Here is an 18,898-nt window from a genome sequence, read left to right as displayed (position 1 = left end):
TCATTCCATATGAAACACTCCATCTCCGTTTTCGGGCGCTGGGTGGTAGTTGTTTTCCATTAAATCCACAATACTCTGCAAATTTCGTCGCCGGGCTTCGTCAATTGGTGTGATTCCGAAGTCATCTTTCTCGTACGGGTTCAGACCACATTGGAGAAGATAAGTGACAATTTCTGGTTTGTTGAGAGACGCAGCCTGAAACATAATCCATTCGACTCTTGGACCGTCCGAGTTGTAGTCAAACATACCACATGTAACGCCGTGCGATTATCGTAATCTTTCTCGCCCATGTGAGTTCCGGCTGCTTCGTTGCACTTCAGAAGTTCGATGTCATTCTGGTACACAGCCAAACAAAGTTCAACGCCTGAAATTTTTCTGGATATGATTGGTGTTTCAAAAAATTAAAATCAAACCGATTTTCTGAGACGAGGCATCTATGAAACCACCAGCTCCTCGAATCGCCACGACACAATCCATCGCTTTCGCTTTCACTGCACATACAAGAGCGTTGTAGCCGAACATATCTCTGGAAAAGAATTGTAAGGATTTCATATTATAAGTTCAATTAATCTCACTTAATATGCACATTGGTTCCTATTTTGAGCAAATAATTAACCGATTCGATGTTTCCATTCGAAGCAGCAACGTGAAGAGCAGTTCGGAGATTGTAGTCAGTGGCAGAGAAATTCACTCCAGCTGCTTTCAAAGATTTCAGAATCTCAACATCATTCGTTTTGGCAGCATTACAGAACATTGGTGGGAGGATGATATCACGGAGAAGTTGAACTTCTTGAGAAGATGAAACCCGCAGGCATTTGGCAATGTGTGGAACTGGAATTATTTTAGGATGGATTTTTCCAAAAAAGAGTAACTAACTGATATCAAGCTCTCGCATAGCTCCTTTAGTTGCAACAGTCATCTCTCCACGAAGGTTTGCTTGAAGCATCTGAAAATGTCAAAAATTGAAAACAGAAATGACTTACAATCAATACAAAACCGGTTCCTAATTATGAAGTAAACAACTTTTTTTAGGAAATAACGTACACTCCTCTTCATTGGCAGATCCCACTCGTCTTTTCCCAATACATAACACAATTTGGCCATAGCTGCTTCTGACGTCATATCGGATCCCGGAATGACTCCGATGTCATATAGAATCTTGCCTGTGGCGTAGTTCACATCGACCTGTCCTTTCAGACATTGGGAACAGTTAACGACCATCACACCGCGCGCTATAGCATCCTAAAATGGTTTAATAGAGGTAATTGTGACTTTTATTGAATTTTGTTGCCTTGAGTGCCAAAATAATGTCTTGTCGTCGTGTTGGCATGTTTCCTGATCCAAAAGTTTGAAGAATGACACCTCTGGTTGGTGGTTGAAGGAAGGCGCGAACTGATTCAATGGTCATTGATGGGAAGATTCGAAGCATTCCAACATCACGGCAAAGGTTTTCATGAACTGTGAATGCGGCAACCATATCACTTCGGAAGATTGAATCGTAGTTAACTAGAAAAATTGAATATAGGCTCATACAGTATGAATCAGTCTTCGAGAAATCGTTGTTACCTTTGATATTTATAGCCATTTGTGCCAATGGTGACATATTCGGACTATCGAATGCTTCAAGTGCTGAATTATCCAGTTTGACTGTTCGATTTCCACGCATCAGTTTGTTATTGAAATAAACACAGACTTCCGGAATGTCAAAGTTACCAGCAGTGATCAATGCTCCAATCAGATTCTCCATACCATCGGATCGAACTTCTGCGACTGGAATCTGACTTCCTGTGATAATAACCGGCTTTCCAAGGTTTTCCATCATGAATGATAGTGCACTTGCAGTGTAAGCGAGGGTGTCTGTTCCGTGAAGAACAACAAATCCGTCGTATTTGTGATAGGCTTTTTTGATGTCAGTGGCTATACGAATCCAGTCGTCAAATGTCATGTCACAAGAATCGAGAAGTGGTTCATATTCCACAATCTGAAATTGTAAAATTGGTAAATCGCTGCTAAAGTATTTTTAGAAACCAACCCAATAGACAACGCGTTTTTTCATGTGCCGGACTGGTGGCAATGAATAGGGACGAACAGCCACATTCGAGTAGCTTTCTTCGATGTACCGACGATCATTCAATGGTGGAATGTCGCGGAGAACTTCAGGGAGATATCCAGGAACTGGGCAGTATACTGAAATGTTAATTTTTGAAACATACTGATGAGCAAACTGCGTTCAAAAGAAATAGGAGGAAAATTTGCACCCGAGGAACCTGCAAACAACATTTGCGTCCACTAATCCGTGCTTCTCGTTTCCCAGATCAGTTGCGTCAGACCACACGTGCTCCCTATCTTTTACTTTGTTTCACTCCAGCTGACTTTTCGATCATCTTTCGACAAACACACCATTTCTCACCCTTCCGTTGGATTATTTATAGATTCTGTGTCTGCCTTTTGAAAGTTTTATGCACAATTTTCAGCTAGTCATTCTGGGAATTTTTTTAACGTTCAATGAGAAGTTTTAGAAACATTCATCGCGAGAGCAGGATAGTGAGCAACATCAATGTCTTAAATTAACGTTAGGCAATGTTTTTTAATGAATTAATAAAGACCTCCATGTGATTCATGTGCCGAATTCATGTGAAATACACAATATCAGTCGTTTGTAAAGTGAAAGTGCATATCACAATGTCGAGACACTTATCATCTGTGTTGTGATTTTTGAAAATACGAGGCGGTGCGGGCATCATGATTTTGAAAAGTCGTTAAACGCCGACATGAAAGTGAATTCGAAAAAATTGAAGTTTGGTTTTAGAATTTTTTGCAGATTAAGATTTTTTGAATAATAAAAATTTATCGTTACCTCCATCTGTAGTTTTCATTCCAATCGTTCCACCAGTGTAGAGGACTAGAACTCGAGATTCCGGTAATGCAGATGGAGCACCGATTTGTTGAGTACCAGCTGTTTCATCGACTTCAAGTACAAGTTCCTGAAAAACATTATTTTCAAATAACAGTTTGATAAAATCGAGTCATTGCAGACAGTTGCCAAAAAGATAGGTCTTTTAGAAAACAGTTTTACCTCGATGGAACCTTTCAAGATGAGAATCGGGTCTTCCACGAAGAGCGGAGAACTCGTAAAAGTTGGATAAAGTACTCCGACAGTCGCCATTTCAGTCAAGAAAGTGATTCTTTAGTGAGTAAATAATAGAGCACTGGCTGCCCTGCACCCGACGAACGAAAAATGAAGAATAGAATCTAGAGGAGGTTACCAGGAAGGGAAGGGGCGGAGTTAGAAAGTGAGACGGTTCGGGGTGCTTTTGAAGAAACAGCGAAAGAATGGCCGCGGTGCATCAGCACCCTTTGTCAGTCTGCGACCTCCGCACATAACAGTACTCTCTCGTTGACAACGTGGTTGAGTGGGTGGCGAGAAGAAGAAGATATATTTTATTTATGAGAACGAAAGCTTCGGTTTCAAATTCTTGCACCGAGAATCAAATAATCATCGAGTGCAGACGAGATGTTCGCTTCTTTTCATCGAAAATGTTATCAAGAGAAATGATAAGAATGAAATGTTTGTATCTCGTAACCTCGATCAGTTTTTGCAAAATACCCCTTTAAAGTACAGTACTTGCTTTTGGAGGGAGTTTCAAATACCAATTTTTTCAACATTTTTGACATTTCAGCCTTCCTTTCTTCATGAAGCATAACTTGGCAAATAGACAATTGCTATGGGAATGGTTGCTATCTCACGAGTTGCTATAAAGGAACAATTGTTATATATCTAGTTGCTATAACACAATTGCTATATTTGACACAATTTTAGTGCATTTTCTCGGATCCTTTGCTTTTGAAAGTGGCCAAAAATTCGGAGGGTACAATGATTCGGGGGTACAACTCATTTAGGGGTAAAATGATATGCTGCTTGTGATTCGGGGGAACCTTTTTTTGAGAGATTTTCTGAATACCTAAATTTCAGAGCTAGAAAATCTCAGAATTCTTAAAATTTCAGAGCTTTTGAATTTCAGAATTTCGGAATCTGAGAACTACGGAACTTCAGAATATGAGAATCTGAAAATTTCCGAATTTTCAAAAATTACGACAGAAATTTTTTTTCAAATTACGACTGAATTTTTCCACTGATAGTGAGAGGCGTGATTTTTTGAATTTCTGAATCGCAAAATTTCCGAAAAGCATGCAACGGAGAACTGTAAAATAATCTTGACAAATTTTCACAGAATCAGGATTTTCATTCTTAATTTAGGTTTTAACACCCAGTCGATACTTTCCTACCAATTTTTCTTAATTGTTTTTTTTTCTCAATTCTATTTCACTTCCTTTTGTTTCTCAATATTCCTTCGTTTTTGCCCAATTTTCCGTTTTTTTTCCCCGATTTTTCAATTTTCCTCAATTTTTCCCAATTTTTCAATTTTCCCCAATTTTCGTGGTAATTGAAATGTTCTCATTTTTCATAATTTTCTAGATCGTTGAATGAAGGAAACAATCACAGTTCAGTGATTTACCCACAAAAATTCGAAAATCCCAAAAATTGGCCCAAAATGAGCTGTTTTCTCTCGAAAATTGTTCGAACATGCAATTAAACATTACAAAAATTATGAAATTAATTTTTTTCGATTAATTACCACGAAAATTTAAGCAAAAACTGAAAAACGAAGGAAAATCCCAAAAAATGAAATTGGCAGCGATGACGTCATCAGTCCATGGCCGTGGCCGAACTGCGGAGTTTCCTCTTCCATGGGGAAATTCGTCGTTTTTCATTGTTTTCGCTCAAATTTTCGTGGTAATTAGTGGAAAAATTGAATTTAATAATTTTTGTAATGTTTTATTGCCTGTTCGAACAATTTCCGGAAGAAAATAGCTCACTTTGGGCCAATTTTTGGGATTTTCGAATTTTCGTGGGTAAATCACTCAACTGTGTACCCCCGAATCGCAAGCATTGTACCCCTAAATGAAATGAGTTGTACCCCAGAATCATTTTTAGTTTGTACCTGCCTGTACCCCCGAATCATTGCACCCTCCGAATTTTGGCCACTTTCCCAAGCAAAGGATCCGAGAAAATGTACTAAAATGCGCAAAAATATGAACTGTAAGAACTAGCAAATTGCGTCAAAATAGCAATTGTGTCAGAAATGGCAAATGTATTCACACACAGCAACTGGTACATTCCATAGCAATTGTACCTTTGAAATTTGAAAATATATATCAATTGTGTCAAATATAGCAATTGTGTTATAGCAACTAGATATATAGCAATTGTTCCTTTATAGCAACTCGTGAGATAGCAACTATTCCGATAGCAATTGTCTATTTGCCGCATAACTTTTCTTATAGTTTTGTTTTTTGTTTGCGATTCAGCGGGAGGAAATGACGAGGCGTTCACCCAACTGCTGACACAAAGAGTTTACCGAAAAGCTCTATAACCATTTCCAAGTATCAAAGACTATGTGAACAATTCCGAAAAGTTTATAGATTCAAATTCAACCTCTAACAACGTCATTCAATGTAATAGGTTTTTCTATACTTTAGTTCTAAACTAACATTCTGGCATTTGCTTACTAATGTTCCTTGTGACTATAGCAAACGAGTCAATGGTCTGTCGGAGATCATCCAGTTCTTTTTACAATTTACACCCATCCCGATCTCAGCAAGAATCGTTTCGTCGTCTAAAGACTGTCATGTACCCATTCCAACAGAAGATCTGACGATGGCTGTAGTCGTTCGATAGCCATAAAAATAGAGGCACGTGCTGGGCAGCAATCGTTTACTACGTCTCTATGGCTACTGTGTGCGTTTGACGAAGACGAAAAAAAAATCGAGATAAAAAATACTGACCGTCGCTGAAATATTTCGAAGAAATGCGCCATCCTCGTGGTGATGTTGTACAAGAAGTTGCTTCGGTAGATGGTTCTCATCAAGTATTTTCGAAGGCCGACGGTCCCAGATCGGCGATGTAATTGATTTTTTCGGAGAAACTGGAAATCAGGGTGATAAGGAAGCGGTGTCTTTACAAGTCAAGTTGTATCAGGGTTTCCAAAAGTTTTCTTCTACAGAAAGTGACAATACGGGTTACAGTGCCCATGGTAATAAAAACGGTCTTCAAAATAGTCCTCAAGTGACTGGACTTGAACAGAGATCATACTTTCTTGTTCTTTTTTATGTTTCGTGTTCAAATTACAGTCTTTATCAGTTGTTAAACCAGCTGATTTGATTTTTTTTGGTGCGAAAATGTATTTTTGTGAAAAAGTTTATCACTTACATCCTTCACTGGTACATGAACATCTTCTGATATTAATTGGTGGACAGGTCGAATTATCGATGGACATCTTCCGGAATGAAGCACGGTTGGGTTGAAGGGCTGTAATATGAATGTTTTCGAGAAATTATATAGATGTTATAGAACATAAACAAGTTATAGAAAAAAAACATTTAAAGAAAGATGTCAGTTATAAAGAAGTAATCAATGGAGACAACAGAAACAGGTGACGTTTAGGTTTTTTCAAAAGACACTTCGGGGGAATCCCCTTCTCTTATCATTATCATTGAAACGTCTCGAGAAATGACCCATGATAAATCAGAAAACCAATTTCAAGGTCATTTTCCTAGATAGACTTGGAAAACATAATGGAATTGAATAATAGAAAAAGAAGAGCAAAGAGTGGTTTTTTTCCTTTTTCCTTTTCATCGTGTGCACAAACGAAAAAAAAAATATAGGAAAAAGTAAAGTAGACCCATGAGACGCAGACGCCTCTATCCCAATGCTTCCTCCCTTTTTCATGCTTTTTTCCTTGCGAAAAATGCACTTCTCTTCCGAGACATGTGGACCCACAAATCTATTGGAACATTTGAAAACCTCTGTAGGAGAGGACGAATTTCGCAATGCTTCTCAACATGTTGCAAAATCTTACAGTTACAAAAAAGATTAATAAAACGGAATCGGGAAACTGAAAAATAAAGAAAAATTCTAGCCCTATGAAATTCTTCGTTGAAATCTAAAACTGAATCATATCAAAATATAAACAAAACCAAAAACAAATACTGTCATATGGGAAGAAAACACAATAAAAACAGTCTTATATAAATGAAATATCAGGGGTGACAGACTAGAATACTTTGACCTCAATTTTCTAATTTAAAATTTTCAGACTTTTTATCGTTTGAGGATCCAACCTAAATCGAAGAACAATCTCGTGAAAATTTGTTGATTTTGAATTTCAGAAATGCAGAACCCTTGAAACTCCGAAATTTGAAAATTTTGAAATCTAGGAATTCAAAATATTAGATATCAAAAATTGAAAAATCTAGAAATTTGGGAATTCAAATATTTCGGATTTCAAAACTCTAAAAACTCAGTAATCTAGAATTCAAAATTGGGAAATTCAAAAAAATGGAAATTCAGATATTCAGAAACTTTGTAATTAGAAATTCAAGTGTAAGTTACTGTAAGTCAGGAAGTTGCTAAGGAGCATAAATCAACTGGTTGACATAAAAGTTGGGAACTGGTGTGAGATGAAAGAGAACGTGCCAAGAGAGAAAAATCTTCGAAAAAGTTACTGGGCAAGAAAAAACTTGAGAACCCAAAGGAAAAGGAGTAGGAGAGTGTAAACCGATCACTGATCTGATGCGGCTTCAAGAGGTTTGAAAAAAAACAATACAACACAAAAAATATACCGCAAACCCTGTAATAGAAGGACCCCCTAACTTTTAAATTCAAACAAATTTTTTTCGGTTCCTGTCAAAGATATAAAATATTGGAAATTGATAAATTGTTTATCATAATATCAGAAATGTTTTGTCAGTTTACACATTTCGATATCTTTTTAATATATCTTTCGAAATCTTGCTTAGGAATTGAGATAATTTTGCTTAAACTTAACAGTATGAAGGTCCTTACAGGTTTTACGGTATAAGGGATTATCTGACCTACAGTAATCCTTTTTTTTTTCGAAAAACCCCCATTGTCCCCACAGGTTACTGTACCTGCCCCTTTCAATAACCGCGTGGAAATTCCGCGGGTTAGTGTCAAGTAGGTCATGGTGAGTTTGATTAGTTGTCAGTCGAGTAGTTAATAGCTCCAGAGCGAATCATATGCCTCCTGTACATGGCTCACGTGGCATACTGTAGCTGTCAGGAAAAATTACGGTCACAGGGTCACGGAACTAGTTCATCTCAAAGTATATAATTAGGACAACTACACACCTAATTGACCATATTCCAATTTTCCAGAAATTGTATTGTTCGATCTCGATAGTATGTAAAGTCCATTTCAGTCACTTTGTAACTATATTTTTGCTTTCCTTGCCTGCCGATCAATTGCTCATTAAAAAGTCCTCACACGATGAACGATCAGACAAGTATTGTACTGGTTGATTACCTATATAAATGAGCTACTTGTCTATTTTCGCCAGTCTTCTCACTTCCATGATTTTGTTTTTTTCTTCCTCCTAACCTGGTTTACTCATTCAAAAGCAATTTACATAAATCAGTTGTCTGAAATAATGCCAGCTCGAATATCGCAACATATGCTACCTGCAATAATTTCTCTAAATTCATTTATATCCTGACCAATAACTTAGTGCACCCAACGTTTCATTTATTTATGAATCATTACTTCTTTATTTATTGAGCTTGAGTCTAGTTTGTCTAGTATTTTTCAATGTTTAAAGGTTTTTTTGAATTTCCGATGTCTGGCATAGCAAATACGAATAAGAAAAAGTTGAAAGATTATCATTCACCTGCTAATTAGGTCCCTTCAGTGTGCAAAACAATCAACTCATGATCAAATATGGCAACAAAATAGACTCGTCACTTTTTTTTTCGTATAATTGCTACTATCAACTTGCTTTACGAACTATGAAAGTTGTGATTTTTTTTTTTGAAAAACTAGAATTTTCAGTAAAACCCACTCCCCGAGAGACCACCAAGTTGATTTAATAAAAAAAAATAAAATAATACATGTTTCTATTATATAGTCAACATGGGAATTACTTTAAACGGATAATATTAGTCTAGACCTGCATCAACATCTTCATTTCTCATATATGGTAAAACCTGTAATAGAAGGGCCCTCTACTTTCAACTTTCAGCTAATTTATCCCGGTTCCTGACAAAGATATCAAAAAGTGGTCAACTAATAAAATGTTTATCGTAATAACAGAAGTGTTTTGTCAGTTGACATATTTTTGATATCTTGCGCATGAGCCAAGAAAAATAGCTCGAACTTGACAGTGTAGGCCCCATCCCCTTCTACGTATTACAAGTTTTACGGTACTAAGGTTTTATAGGTTCCTTTACAAAATTATTTTTCTTCTGAATTTCTTTTCAACTTATGTTTTCTATTTTTTCTAATTTCCAGTCTATCCAATGATTTACGTTGGGTTTCTCCATCACTGGGCTCCAATAGTTTTTGGTATTCTCTCCTACGTTTGCAACGCGATTTTTGTTTTCATTGTTTTGAAGAAAACGAAATCATCCTTTGGCGCCTACAAGTATATGCTTATGAGTTTTGGAATCTTTGATATCATGTACTCTACAGTGGATATGTTTGTGGCTATGGGATCTCATAGTGAAGGAAATACATTTTGCCTCTTTGTCTCTCATGGACCATTTGCTGAGGTAAATTACAAGAAAGCCCTCATTTTCTCACTCAAGGCTATTCAGGATGTTAATCTGGGGTTTGCTGCGCTATGTGTTCGTTGTATGTTCTTTTCGTTGAGTTACGGTGTTCTCGAAGTCCATTTCATCTATCGTTACATTGCTCTTTGCAAGCCAAAATGGATTTCAATATTCAGTGATCCAAAATGGATTTTTGGCTTATTTCTCGGAGATCTAGGCCAAGGAATCGTTTGGTTCTGTTCTGTGTTCTTCTGTATGTGGTCAGATGATGAGATGAGATCGTACCTGGAAGTTCCATTCCGTCGAGACTACAATGCTGATGTTTACAAAGTGCCAGTTCTTGGAAGTACGTATTGGGGTGCCTCCACCAAGCTTATTGTTCGTACATCCTCTGGAATCGTTATCATCTCAATCATCTCTTGCTGGACAATCTATTTCTGCATCTGGACGGGTTATACGGTACTTAAAATCAAAAAATGAGAAATTCAGACAAGCCATCTTCAGATTCACAAAACTCTGAATACTGTTGACATGAGTAAGAATACCAAGAAGATGCATCGTAATCTTCTGAAGGCATTAGCAATTCAAACTTTCATTCCCTTTGCTGTCAGTTATGTTCCGTGTGTTTTTGCCTGGACCGTTCCATTGATCCATGTAGATTCGAAAAGGTAACATCTTCAAAAATAAAAAATCCTAAATCTTGATTTCAGTTTGAACAATTACACTGCTGTAATTGCAGTTGCTGCATTTCCATTTATCGATCCCTTGGCGATTATGATGCTTCTTCCAGACTACCGTAACGCCTTTTTCAGAATCTTCCTTCCATTCATTTTCAATCCAACTCGTACCTATCCTGGTACAACGGCTAGTGAAATTTCAGGAAGAACAACAAATACTTAATGATGTGATTCACCCCACTATACTAAACTTTCATTCTCATAAATGGTACATTCCCCCGTGTCTCATGTTCCTGTTCTGATTTTCAGTTTCGTAAACAACCGAACTCTTGGCTATAGTCTGTCTAGTACGAATGCTGAAAAAAGCAAAGGTGGCTCGTGACTCTCCGACGGAGACTAAAATTATTGTCTCATCTTTTTTTCCGAACAAAATTCAGTGAAAACTACAAGACATTTACGATGGATTAGAAAACTTCAAATGGAGTACGGTGGTGCGTTGAACCACCAAAACAAGGAACTTGATAAGAATTGAACCTAATGGTATTGCCTGTAAATGAATATTGAAAATTCACTTATTACCAGGAAAAAAAGTCATAAGAAATATATTAGTTTCTGGTTACTACTGTAGTTAGCTCAAATGCGTGTTATTATTTTATATTGCCATAACTAGGTTACTTTGGTTAAACTGCAACATAAGTAAATTGAACCGGATTCGTATAATCAGTCTTCTATTCCCAAAGATCTCAACAAACACATAATAATAACAGATTCAGAAAGTCACAAGCCTTATTTTTTCAGGAATCATCAAAAAGATCACTCCGACTAAAACTTTTTAGATTTATATAAAAATTAAGAACTTGTTTTATCAGTTCCGACGACTTTCTAGAGGTGGCCTAGAATTGTCAGTTTTGGCTGGAACTCAAAAAAATCGAATTGACTTTTCAGGATTTTTGTTTCGGAATTTTTGCATTTATTTTCACATTTTACTGCAATGAACATTTCCGGTCGGAGCCCCCTTTGAAGTTACGGTGACAAAAATTATTCGTTTTCTCAATTTTTTCTGTAAAATATGGCGGTTGCAGTTTCACGAGAAATGCCTCCTATAAACATTTAGAACCTATTACTCAAAGAAAGACCTCTGAACTAATTCAATCTCAACATTGCGATGTGGTTTGAGTCCATTTCTTTCTTCAACCAGCGATCAAGAACTTAAAAGTTGTAGTCTAGCCAAGCTTTCTTACATCATTTCCTTGATAATTTAAGCTTTGCTTCTTGTTTTAAATGCCAAAGAAAACACCACTAGTTAGATATTTTCAGCAGGAATGTTTTGTTGCGAGTCATATGTATAGCATTATGTCATTAGTTCTTCTGCCATGTTTCGAACGTTTATGTTTTCGAATTGAATATCCTTGAAAATCGTTTCAGAGGTTTCGGATTAATATTTCGATAAATTCTCAAAATCTGTCATTGCCCAACGACAAAGGTCGTCTATATTTTCAATGGTGAGTAATTATCAGTGTCGGAAACTATTCCCAAACTGAATTATGAAACTCGATTGAAAATATTTGAAAATTACTTTCTTATGATATCTTTTCTGAAATAAGAAACTTTCAGTAGCCCTCTTGATGGTTTTTGATTAAAGATCTCAAGAAAACTGAATCATTTTCCTTCGAAGAAATGCATTACTTCTCAGAACTCTGAAATTTTCTTTCGATTCTCTCCGTCTCCGACTCTCTAAGTAATCAGACGAGACGATTCTAGTTGATCATCAGACCTCATCTGTTTATTAAGAAAAACTACAAAACGTCCAGCCAGTCTGGCTGTTATATTTTTTGTCGTTTGAAGTTAGATGCTCTCGTCTAGTTAGTACCTCTGAACTTCGATGTTTGTAATGAATTCAAAAACTTTGAATTTGGACTTTGATAGATCTTGAAGAAAACGCACGTAACAGGGATTCTTGGAAAAGTGAAGATAAAAGTCGTAGGCATCGGCAAAAATTGAGTAGTATAGTTGTGAAGTATGGATGTATACCGAATTCTTCTTGATACCATGAATTAAAAAAAAATTATCATGGTGACGCACGAGCGTAGCTGACTAGAGGGCTATCTGATAGTGAGTCGGTGGTGTTACATCATTTTTGACATTTTTATAGAAGCTATAAAAATCGGATAATAGCGATTTCGATCACCGGAGGAAAATAAAAAGTTTTATCGCTTCCTTTAGTGTCCTCCGGAGCGCACCAAAAAGCTTGAAACTAAAATTTGATTGCGAATTAAACCGTAACCAAAGCCGATCAAATCTGACCATGCCCCGCTGCACATCCGTTTTTAAGCGATCTCCGAGCAGGACCTGGCCGACATCCGTCCAAACCATCAAACCTTGGACCAGGAGTAACAATCTGACAGCCGAGCAGAAAAAAAGCTGAAAGATTTGCAAACTGGAAGAGGTTTTCTGAAGAACCCCCCTCCCTCTAAGAAATTCTTGGGACCATGATTTCCTTCCTAGGTTTGCAAACAACTCTTGAGCCTTTAATCCCATTTCAATCGAAATGCATCAACAAACCACACGGTTTAATTTCTTTCCAGATATTTCCTTCCATTATTCTTCTTGATCATCCCTCTCCTCCCTCTCTCTTCTACAGTAGTCTCTATTATTCACTCCTCCCACCCACTACTGAATTTTCTTCCAGATGGAGATGCTTCCTTGTAAAAGGGATTGCAGAACATTTATTGAATACAAAAGGCTGGCGAATGCATTTCGAAGGGAAAATAAAGGCGAAAAATACAATGCGTTTTATAGCGAGGGTGGGCACGATACATCTTCCTCCTGGGGAAATCAGAAGTAAATGGGCGGAGCCAACTTTACGGTACTGGTGGATACTATAAAAGAAGAACGCATCTACAGGGCTCCGCAGTTTTACAATTTTTCAGAAACTTGTTTTTTTCTGAATTTGGTCCTCAAATATGGAAAGTTTTTTTTGTTCTCTATATTTTTGGGTTTCTCGTTACGATCTAGCATAAATACCTTATTTCCTTCACCCAAACCACCGTCAACTTTGACCTCAACTATCTCGATTCTTGTGAAAGATAACAGAAACCTGCAACTGATAATGTTTATCATGATATCAGAAACGGTTTGTCAGTTGACACATTTTTGATATCTCTCATAGAAACTGGGATAATTGAGCTCAAAGTTGTCGGTTTGGGCGGTATATTTGGGCCTGAAGATATCAGTAACTGCACCAGCTTCGTAATATTCCCTCGATCCCTGGCTCTTTTTTCTTTTCAAATATTCTGCTCTCTCTGAATCCATTGATCCACCTTTCAATTTCAAAAAAGCAGATAAAAACAGCTAATCCTATTGAATTTCGAAAAATAGGGCAGAATTCAAAAAGAAACGTAATTGACTGGTGTTCTCATTGAATTCTATTCCCACAGAAGCGAAAAAAATACATCTTCATCAGATTGAAAACATATATCAGCAGTGTGCACTAAAAAAGAACACCCTGTGAATATTCCCACCCAATCTCCTTGCTCTAGTGTCTTGTCATTCATCTTCTGATTTGTGAAATTTGATATTTCTGATAACTCACGGCTAGAATTGTAGTTCTAAAATGTTGTCCTCTAAAGCGGAGGTGAGAAAAACTCGTCATTTAAAAGATTCTAGTGTCATTAAAACTTTTCGGAACGTTATACGAATTTTTCCAGTCCGATCAACTGTCCGGAATGATTTACGTGGGCTTCCTGCACCACTGGGCTCCGATCATATTCGGAATTCTCTCTTATATCTGCAACTCAATTTTCGTCTACATCGTTCTCAAGAAAACTCGTTCTTCGTTCGGTGCCTACAAGTATATGCTTATGAGTTTTGGAATCTTTGATATCATGTACTCCACAGTGGATATGGTTGTTGCTATGGGATCTCATAGTGAAGGAAATACATTCTGTCTCTTTGTTTCGCATGGACCGTTTGCAGAGGTAGGCCTGTTGCGAGATTTCAGCCAAGATATAAGTTACTGCATCAGACACCACGACCTTAAGAATCTGATGTTGCCTGAGAATATCTGCTCATGTGAGCAATGCAATTAGACTTTAAACTTCAACTCGTTATATTTCCATTCATAAAAATTTCAGGATCCAGAAATGGGTTTTGCTGCTCTCTGTGTTCGTTGCATGTTCTTCTCACTCAGCTACGGAGTCCTTGAAGTTCATTTCATCTACCGTTACGTGGCACTCTGCCGTCCACAATGGATTCCAGCTTTCGCGGATCCAAAATGGATTACTGCGATGGCTCTTGGAGTGATGGGACAAGGAATTGTTTGGTTTTGCTCGGTTTACTTCTGTATGTGGTCAGATGATGAGATGAGATCTTATCTAGAAGTTCCATTCCGTCGGGATTATAATGCAGATGTCTATAAAGTTCCGATTCTGGGTAGCACTTACTGGGGAGCATCTACTGGATTGATTGCGCGGACATCGGCTGGAATAGTTATCATTTCGATCATTTCATGTTGGACAATCTACTTCTGTATATGGATTGGATGGACTGTTAGTTTAATTTAAAGAATTTCAGATATCCAAACATTGTTTCAGATTCACTCAAAGCTAAGTGTGGTAGAAATGAGCAAAACAACAAAGAAAATGCATCGGAATCTTCTGAAAGCTCTGGCAATCCAGACATTCATCCCATTCGCAATTAGTTACATCCCATGTGTTTTCGCCTGGACTGTTCCACTGATTCATGTAGACTCAAAAAGGTAGTTTTGTACATTAAAAAAAAATCTTCCAAATCTATGTTCCAGCCTGAACAACTACACCGCAGTCATCGCCGTTGCAGCATTCCCATTTATTGATCCTCTGGCGATTATTCTACTTCTTCCGGACTACCGTAACGCCTTCTTCAAAATCTTTGCACCTTGTATGCTTCGTCCATCAAAAACCAATCCAGAAACTACTGCTGGAGAAAGCTCGAAGATTTGAAGTTATTGCTACTCAAAGAAAATAAAATCTCCCTTGATTTTTTAACTCATTTTAACTATTTTTCCGAATCTCCCATTCCCACTAGTCAGAACAATTTTCTTCACGAATATCTAACCAAACTTTGAAATCTTTTGTACTTTGTAGAAATGTAAATAAACAAATGAATGCCAGAAGAAATGGTTTATTTCTCACACAAAATGGTGCTAATACTAATTGGCAATGTTTTTGTAAGGTTTTTCTCAATCTCTGGAATTTGGGGGTCCATCGATTAGTTTGAGAATCGGTGTCTGCGTTGTGGGTATCTGGAAATTATTAAGATTGGAAAAGGAAAACAAGTAACGGTTTACTCACGCTGGGCTTTCGCCTCCTCCTCCTCCAACGACGGCGGCGTCTCCACCTCCTCCTGCTCCGACAGCTCCGCTTCTTGGTGGGCATGGGCAGTAGGCGGCATCGCTTCCTGGGGCTCCATCGGATCCTGGTCCTCCTGGTTGTCCGTCAGATCCAGCTCCTCCTGGGTTTCCGGCTGGTCCTGGTGGTCCGGCTGGTCCAGCTGGTCCTGGTCCGCTTCCTCCTCCTGGAGCTCCGTCGGTTCCTGGTGGTCCTGGTGGTCCGGCTGGTCCGGCTGGTCCTGGAGAGCTGCTAGAGCGGGTTCCTGGGGCTCCTGGGGCTCCATCGTTTCCTGGTGCTCCTGGTTGTCCGTCTGGTCCTGCTGGTCCTGGTCCTCCAGCTGGTCCTGGGGCTCCAGCTCCTCCTCCTTGTCCATCCTGTCCTGGGTTTCCGGCTGGTCCAGCTGGTCCAGCAGATCCATCTGGTCCTGGTGGTCCTGGTGGTCCGGCTGGGCAGGTGATGCATGCGGAAGCAGAAGAGTGCTGCTCGGCAACTCCAGCTCCTCCAGCTTGTCCGTCTTGTCCTGGTGTTCCTGGTTCTCCTGGGGCTCCGTCTTGTCCTGGGGCTCCTGGTGGTCCAGCTGGGCATCCAGAGGCCTGGGCGGCACACTGGCATCCTCCACCTCCTCCAGAAGCAGTAGCATACTGTCTACGAACTCTTCCAGTGATTTGTTCGAAACGGAATCCTGGTGAGTTTCCAGTGCGAACCATCACTCCCCAAGCGTCGTCAGCATACTGCTTGAAGTTGCTCAAATCGGTGAGCACCTCATCTTGGAAGCTGCTGATGTCGGTCATCACATGGATGGCCGAGAAGATGGCGGTGAGAGCTGCCAAGGCAGAAGCGCTTGTCACGACGAATAAGAGAACTTGGATGTGGCCCATTCTGAAATTTGTATTCAAAATTTTCAGAGGAAAAGAAGGAATAGAAATAACTAGTGAAAGAATGTAGAACAGTTGGTATGTCTTTTCTGAGAATTTCTTCATTTTTATACTGATTGTTTCATGTAGTGTGACCATACTGGTTTTGATCATAGACGACATAAGAACATCTGATATGATAGTGGTAACCAGAACTTGTCTTTTACATAGTATCGTTTGGATGGAGAACAAGTTCCCACTTCTTGAACTTTTAAACGATATCAGATGGAAAATAATGTTTCTTTTTTTTTCATAAAACATTTATTACAGTTGATGAGATCAAAAATAAACAGTATGTTTAAAAAACCTTTTAAAAACAAAAATAAATAGAGATCAAGAGATATTCGAGATTCGATATTTCAGCACCGCCCGTTTTCACTTGATAGCTTCGAATTTTCATGGAATTGATGTTGGCGAAAGAATCGTTGTGCTCAATGGAACCCTATCATTACTCATTTCAAGAACTTGGAATGATCTACTGTGCTCCTGTTGTAGTGTCGTCTTCTCTCGCAATTTTCTGCAAAATGGATGAATTGAAAGAAAAAGAAGAAAAGGATTACAAACCTGGAGCTTCTTGTGATGTTTTGTCGGAGAAAATACATGTTCACAGGTACTAATGGAAATTGCAAGAGGTAAAGAATGTATACAGCTGCGTCCGCCTGAAATAAATTATTTTAAACCAGCAAGCTAGTGCGCCTTCGGCGCGAATCAATCTAGTTTTTCACTGATTCGTAGCTCAGCTCCTCAATTATTTTCAAAAGGTCAAGTAAACTTATATTAATTTTTCAAGCTTTTCAAAAGTTTACAGACTGACACCGGGACGGACAGACGCCTCTAGCGTTTTATTTATAAGGAAGATGGCACTTTTCGTAAGTGCTCACCTGGAGAAACACTCGTCGAACAGATATATCTTCATGAACTCTCAACTTGTAAAACTCATCGATCAACTGAAAACATTTCTTTTTTATGAGTTTATCAGCTATGTTTGGTTACCTGAAGAACATAATTAGGGAGATTTAGGACAAGAGTGAATGTCGCCGACACCAGACATCGTTTAATAGCAATGATCCTCCGTTTTTCGGCATACTGAAACCATAATGTGGTTATTCATGTTTTGCTTTTAAGACACACGAAGTACATTTTTTCGCATGTATGAATACCGTAAACACTCGATCCATCCAAACCGTCAACTTTGAGCCGATATATCCCCTTTCATGTAAAAGATATCAAAAAGCTGTCAACTGACAAAATGTTAATCATAACATCAAAAATATTTTGTCAGTTTACATATTTTTAATGTCTTTTACAGAAATTGAGATAAACGAGCTCAAAGTTGGCGGTATGAGTGAGAGGGTTCACAGTAGGTTCGAAAACACAGAAGTACACATTTTCTGTCATGATAGCGTATGTTGCTTAAAGAACTAAAAATTCAGTTTACCTCCAAATTCAATCTCGAGACAATTTTCATGTTATCACTTCTATTGTTACTTCTCAAATCATCTGCGGAAATCAGTTTGAATGGGGTCTGCCATGGAACTTTCGAGACCAAAACGGAGATGTCTGCGAGCACAGTGAGCATGAATGGGATGAAAAATGTGATAGTACTTTCCACGAGGACTATGATTTTTGATGAACTGAAAAGCTTATGTCAGTTGTGAAGAAATGTTCAAATTCACCTGCTAAAATACGGATGCTCTGCACAATACGTGCCAGAAGTGCCGTTTTCGTGATTGACATGACGCTCGGTTATTGTGATTGGAGCCCAAATTTGGCATACACATGATAGACCGAGAATTCTAAACAACAAAAAATTAGAAGTATTTAATCGCAGATTACCAACATTAAGAGTGTGTTCCACGAGCTTCGAGGGAGCTTTCTTCTTGATCGAAGTGGAAAAAATACATGGATAAATCTTTGAGCGTACATTCCGACCCATGTCCAATGAATGAAACATGAAGCGCTGTTGACGACGAAAGTTGAGATTTTGCAGATTAGGTATCCGGGGAAGTAATCTGGAAATGGAAAATATTTAGAATTTATAACATAGTGAATCAAACTTACAGTAGACAATATGAACATTTTCTGCTACTACCATTGTGAAAATTGTAGATAACAAGACAAAGTTTCCACTAATTATTCCACACATATATGGAAAATATTGGGAATTCCTATGGGGTCGAATCAGTGCCAAAATCAGTACTAGTACCGGAAGAGTGAACGAAGTGACAGCAATTATTGAGTAAAACAAAAGGCGAGATGAGAAATTCCATTCGCGAAAGAACTGTTGTTGCAAGAGTTCAGACGCATTCAT

General features: G+C 38.3%; 5 protein-coding genes across 5 annotated transcripts; 2 read left to right on the top strand and 3 right to left on the bottom strand.

The window, feature by feature from the left end:
* On the bottom strand, positions 1 to 8,047 carry CBG23394 (the record flags this gene model as incomplete). The annotated part of the gene is made up of 13 exons (XM_002636634.1): positions 1 to 195; positions 249 to 364; positions 414 to 526; positions 576 to 831; positions 877 to 946; positions 1,045 to 1,242; positions 1,292 to 1,506; positions 1,567 to 1,981; positions 2,033 to 2,187; positions 2,858 to 2,984; positions 5,848 to 5,987; positions 6,272 to 6,370; positions 7,993 to 8,047. 13 exons carry the CDS (start codon positions 8,045 to 8,047, stop codon positions 1 to 3), a joined length of 2,154 nt encoding a protein of 717 aa, XP_002636680.1.
* Positions 8,048 to 9,375: 1,328 nt separating this feature from the next.
* Positions 9,376 to 10,527, top strand: CBG23395 (the record flags this gene model as incomplete). Its single annotated transcript, XM_045237433.1, has 3 exons — positions 9,376 to 10,086; positions 10,117 to 10,295; positions 10,338 to 10,527. The coding sequence occupies 3 exons, from the start codon at positions 9,376 to 9,378 to the stop codon at positions 10,525 to 10,527; spliced, it is 1,080 nt and encodes a 359-aa protein (XP_045097756.1).
* A 3,502-nt stretch (positions 10,528 to 14,029) lies between these two features.
* Cbr-srj-4 lies at positions 14,030 to 15,283 on the top strand (the record flags this gene model as incomplete). Its single annotated transcript, XM_002636636.1, has 4 exons — positions 14,030 to 14,281; positions 14,438 to 14,851; positions 14,897 to 15,060; positions 15,106 to 15,283. The coding sequence occupies 4 exons, from the start codon at positions 14,030 to 14,032 to the stop codon at positions 15,281 to 15,283; spliced, it is 1,008 nt and encodes a 335-aa protein (XP_002636682.1).
* Positions 15,284 to 15,551: 268 nt separating this feature from the next.
* Cbr-col-37 lies at positions 15,552 to 16,551 on the bottom strand (the record flags this gene model as incomplete). The annotated part of the gene is made up of 2 exons (XM_002636637.1): positions 15,552 to 15,585; positions 15,635 to 16,551. 2 exons carry the CDS (start codon positions 16,549 to 16,551, stop codon positions 15,552 to 15,554), a joined length of 951 nt encoding a protein of 316 aa, XP_002636683.1.
* A 432-nt stretch (positions 16,552 to 16,983) lies between these two features.
* On the bottom strand, positions 16,984 to 18,898 carry CBG23398 (the record flags this gene model as incomplete). The annotated part of the gene is made up of 8 exons (XM_002636638.1): positions 16,984 to 17,104; positions 17,152 to 17,246; positions 17,469 to 17,534; positions 17,581 to 17,673; positions 18,026 to 18,221; positions 18,264 to 18,383; positions 18,428 to 18,599; positions 18,649 to 18,898. The coding sequence occupies 8 exons, from the start codon at positions 18,896 to 18,898 to the stop codon at positions 16,984 to 16,986; spliced, it is 1,113 nt and encodes a 370-aa protein (XP_002636684.1).

This window comes from Caenorhabditis briggsae, assembly GCF_000004555.2.
Source record: "Caenorhabditis briggsae complete genome, chrV, whole genome shotgun sequence".
Classification (NCBI taxonomy): domain Eukaryota; kingdom Metazoa; phylum Nematoda; class Chromadorea; order Rhabditida; family Rhabditidae; genus Caenorhabditis; species Caenorhabditis briggsae.
Note: the sequence above shows the minus strand (reverse complement) of the source record. Positions and strands in the feature narration are given on the sequence as shown.